The 3136-nt window shown below is 55.2% G+C and overlaps 1 protein-coding gene across 2 annotated transcripts in view; it reads left to right on the top strand.

Annotated features, from left to right (window-relative positions):
• The first annotated feature begins 1420 nt into the window (after nucleotides 1–1420).
• Cda (cytidine deaminase) overlaps nucleotides 1421–3136 on the top strand; it is a 26406-nt gene continuing 24690 nt past the window's right edge. The window contains exon 1 of one of the 2 annotated variants that reach the window (XM_015485592.2): nucleotides 1421–1672. In XM_015485592.2, the coding sequence (XP_015341078.1) occupies nucleotides 1519–1672 (154 nt within the window). In that variant the 5' untranslated portion in view covers nucleotides 1421–1518. The remainder of the gene's footprint in view (nucleotides 1673–3136) is intronic. The other variant, XM_015485591.2, reaches the window with a different exon arrangement.

Here is a 3136-nt window from a genome sequence, read left to right as displayed (position 1 = left end):
TTAAATGAAATCATTCAAATCCAGTCATAGCCTCAGCATCAGGCCTGGCACACAGATAGAACTATATTAACGTCAGCCTCTACTACAACTGTGCATTGAGTAAAAAGTGGGTGGATGGTGCCTAGACTCTGACCTGCAGATTCTGGAAGATTCCCTCACAGAGGGGATGGCATGAGGTAGGGTCAGGGAGGGCTTTGGACCCCTAATAATATCCATCTCACTGGAAATACATCCAATCTCAGGCCAGGGCAGGACAATCCATTGAGGACTCTGGGGGCCTGCCAGGCCAGCAGGGCACCCTCATTTTCCCAGCTCTAATGAAACCTGGCCCCAAACCGCCCATGCCTAGTGGACATGCATTGTCCCGAGACAGGAGATCCAAGCCTCTGCTCCCACATGAAGGTTCCAGATCTCATAGGAATGAGCAACTGGAGGTTGAGGGCCTCGACCCCAACAGGGAGATGTAGCTGCCTCTCTGAAGGCTGTGCATGGCAGAAGGGGAGGGGGCCTGGCACAGAGAGGACAGGCGTAGGGGATGAGGCAAGCTCTACCAGTCTCTACAGTGGCTCCCAGGTGTTCACCTCTATCTCTGTGGCTGAGAGTGTCAGGTCCAGGAAACAGAGACACCAGCCTCACTGCCCGTGTCTGTCCCCTAATTTCCCCCATCCCCATCTAAGACTCCATCCCATCCCTCAGAGAAGTCTCTGATTCACTCATTTCTGCTGGACATCTGGGGACAACTTTGGCCACCTTAGCTGGAGATTTGCCCTTCCTTTGTGGTTTTTGCCAAGTCGCTTAACGGAAATAGCTGGATTTAGTAGAGTCACAAAGTGGGTCCACACCAGGACTTCACTGGTGATAGAGTCAGGATGCAAACCCATTTCCTTTACCACTAATTCGAATGTCCTTTTTGCTAAGGAAAAAAAAAAAATGAGGATGCCTGAGTAGATCATCTCCAAGTTTCCCTCCAGCTGAGATAATAGCTTCCTTAATCTTACCGCTGCTTTTTGTAACTCCTGACTCCCAGTGGTTGCCCCAGCCCTGCCCTTTCAGTTTCATCCTTTCCCTCAGTGAAAGGGAGAAAAAGTCATTCAGCAGAGGAGCTCGGACATCTAACCTGTCACACTAACCCACCAACAGTCTACCTGAGAAGTGTGCCACAGTCACCTCCTACAGAATAACACCCACCCTCTGACCCACTCTTACTGTCCCAAGCCCTCGCCCCTCATCCATCAGTGTGTGAGCAGACAGGGGGTCCCGATGAGCGAGAGCGAGGCACACAGGGGCACAGCACACCCCTCCGCCCTGGGACACGCGCCACACCCTCTCAGCTAAACAAGGGGGAGGCTCCTCTCCCCAGCGCGGTCCTGCCCCACAACCCACGTCCCGCAAGCCTGGAGCCGCCGGCTCTGCGCGCAGGGACACACCCCGGGGGAGGAGCCACCCTCCGGCTGTCCCGGCACAGACTGCGAGCAGTTCTCGGTTCCGCTGCCCCAGCCAGCGCCCACGGCGGACGACATGGCCCAAGAGCGCCCTTCCTGCACCTTGGAGCCTGAGCACCTGCAGCGGCTGCTGCTGTCCTCCCAGGAAGCCAAGAAGTCCGCCTACTGTCCCTACAGCCGCTTCCCGGTGGGGGCCGCCCTGCTCACCCGGGACGGGAGGATCTTCTCGGGTAAGGGCGGCCGCTGGGGCCCCTCCTCGGCAGCCTGGGCGGGGGCCAGGGGAGGACACGCAGGGTGGGCGCCCAGGAAGGTGGAGGGAGACGGCGCTGGGCCTCCCAGTCCCTCACTGGGCCTCCCAGTCCCTCGCTGCCTCCTGCCCCCGACTGTGGTAGGATGCGTAAACATGACTGGAGAACTGATCCCGCGTCTGTCAACTCTTGGAGGACTCGGGTGGGGCAGGAGGGTCGCAGGAAGGGAGGCCCCTAAATCAAGACCATCTGCCGTCCAGGGCGCTGGGAAGGAAGGGCGAATGCCTGAGGAGGCTCCCTGCGCCTGGCACCTGTTGAGGCCTCCTGGGGATGGAGCAAGTCCTCAGCTCCCACACCCTCATCTAGGTGTTATGCCCATTTTTAGATGAAGAACCTGAGGCCCAGAGAGGCGGCAGGACTTTCCCCAGGTCATAAGGGGCACTGGTGGTGGAACCCAGGGTTGGGGTCCCCAAAGTCCTGCTCTCTTCCCTGAACTCAAGGAGGTGGCATCATCAGTGGTGAGGCAGGCCTGGCAGAGGGTTTTGGAGGAGAGAAGCCAGGTGAGGTTAGGGTGTCCAGCAATGACAGGAAGCCCTGGGAGGGGGCAGGAAGCCACCAGAGTCTGCACAGTGGCTCCTAGCCTCCTTCCTGTAGCTTGCTGGTGCTGTGGAAAAACTCACCTGGGGCTGGGGTGCAGCTCAGTGGGAGAGCACTTGCCTGGTAAGTTCCAACACCAAATAACTAAATAATTTAAAATAAACAAATCTTATCTGTACTCAAATTCAAACTCATTTTCACTAAGCTTCGGGACAGCAGGGGACATGGTATGAAGGTGATAGGAAGCCATGGTGCCCCTTTGAGTCTCTTGAATGTTGAGGTTCTGTTAGGTCTCATGAGACATCGGGGTCTCAGGTCTTTGAGCAGAACCCTCCACTGACTGTTGGCTTGTGACAGGAAGGCAAGGAGCACTATTCATTTAGTCCTTACAACCCCACAAGGCAGAGAAGGAAACTGAGGCTCCGAGTGGGCACATGCCCAATATTGCAGAGCTGAGATGGGAACCCAGATTTCCCTGACTCCAAAGTCTTCTTCTCTATAAGGGACAAAAAATCTCTGTCACATTGAAGCTCAGGCATGGCCTGATATTTCCGTGAGTGTTGAACATTAACCAGCACCAGGAACAACTCTGTGGAGTGCAGCGTTACGGCGTCGTGAACAAGGAATCCGCACACTCTTGGTACTCACCTGTAATCCCAGCAGCTCAGGAGGCTGAGGCAGGAGGATCATGAGTTCTAAGTCAGCCTCAGCAAAAAGCAAAGCGCTAAACAACTCAGTGAGACCCTGTCCCTAAATAAAATACAAAAAAAAAAAGGCAGGGGATGGGGCTCAGTGGTCAAGTGCCCCTGAATTCAATCCCTGGTACCAAAAAAAAAAAAAAAAAAAAAA

Source organism: Marmota marmota, unplaced genomic scaffold, assembly GCF_001458135.2.
Source record: "Marmota marmota marmota unplaced genomic scaffold, marMar, whole genome shotgun sequence".
Taxonomy (NCBI): domain Eukaryota; kingdom Metazoa; phylum Chordata; class Mammalia; order Rodentia; family Sciuridae; genus Marmota; species Marmota marmota.
The sequence above is the reverse complement of the archived record's forward strand: the minus strand, read 5'-3'. Positions and strand labels throughout refer to the sequence as shown.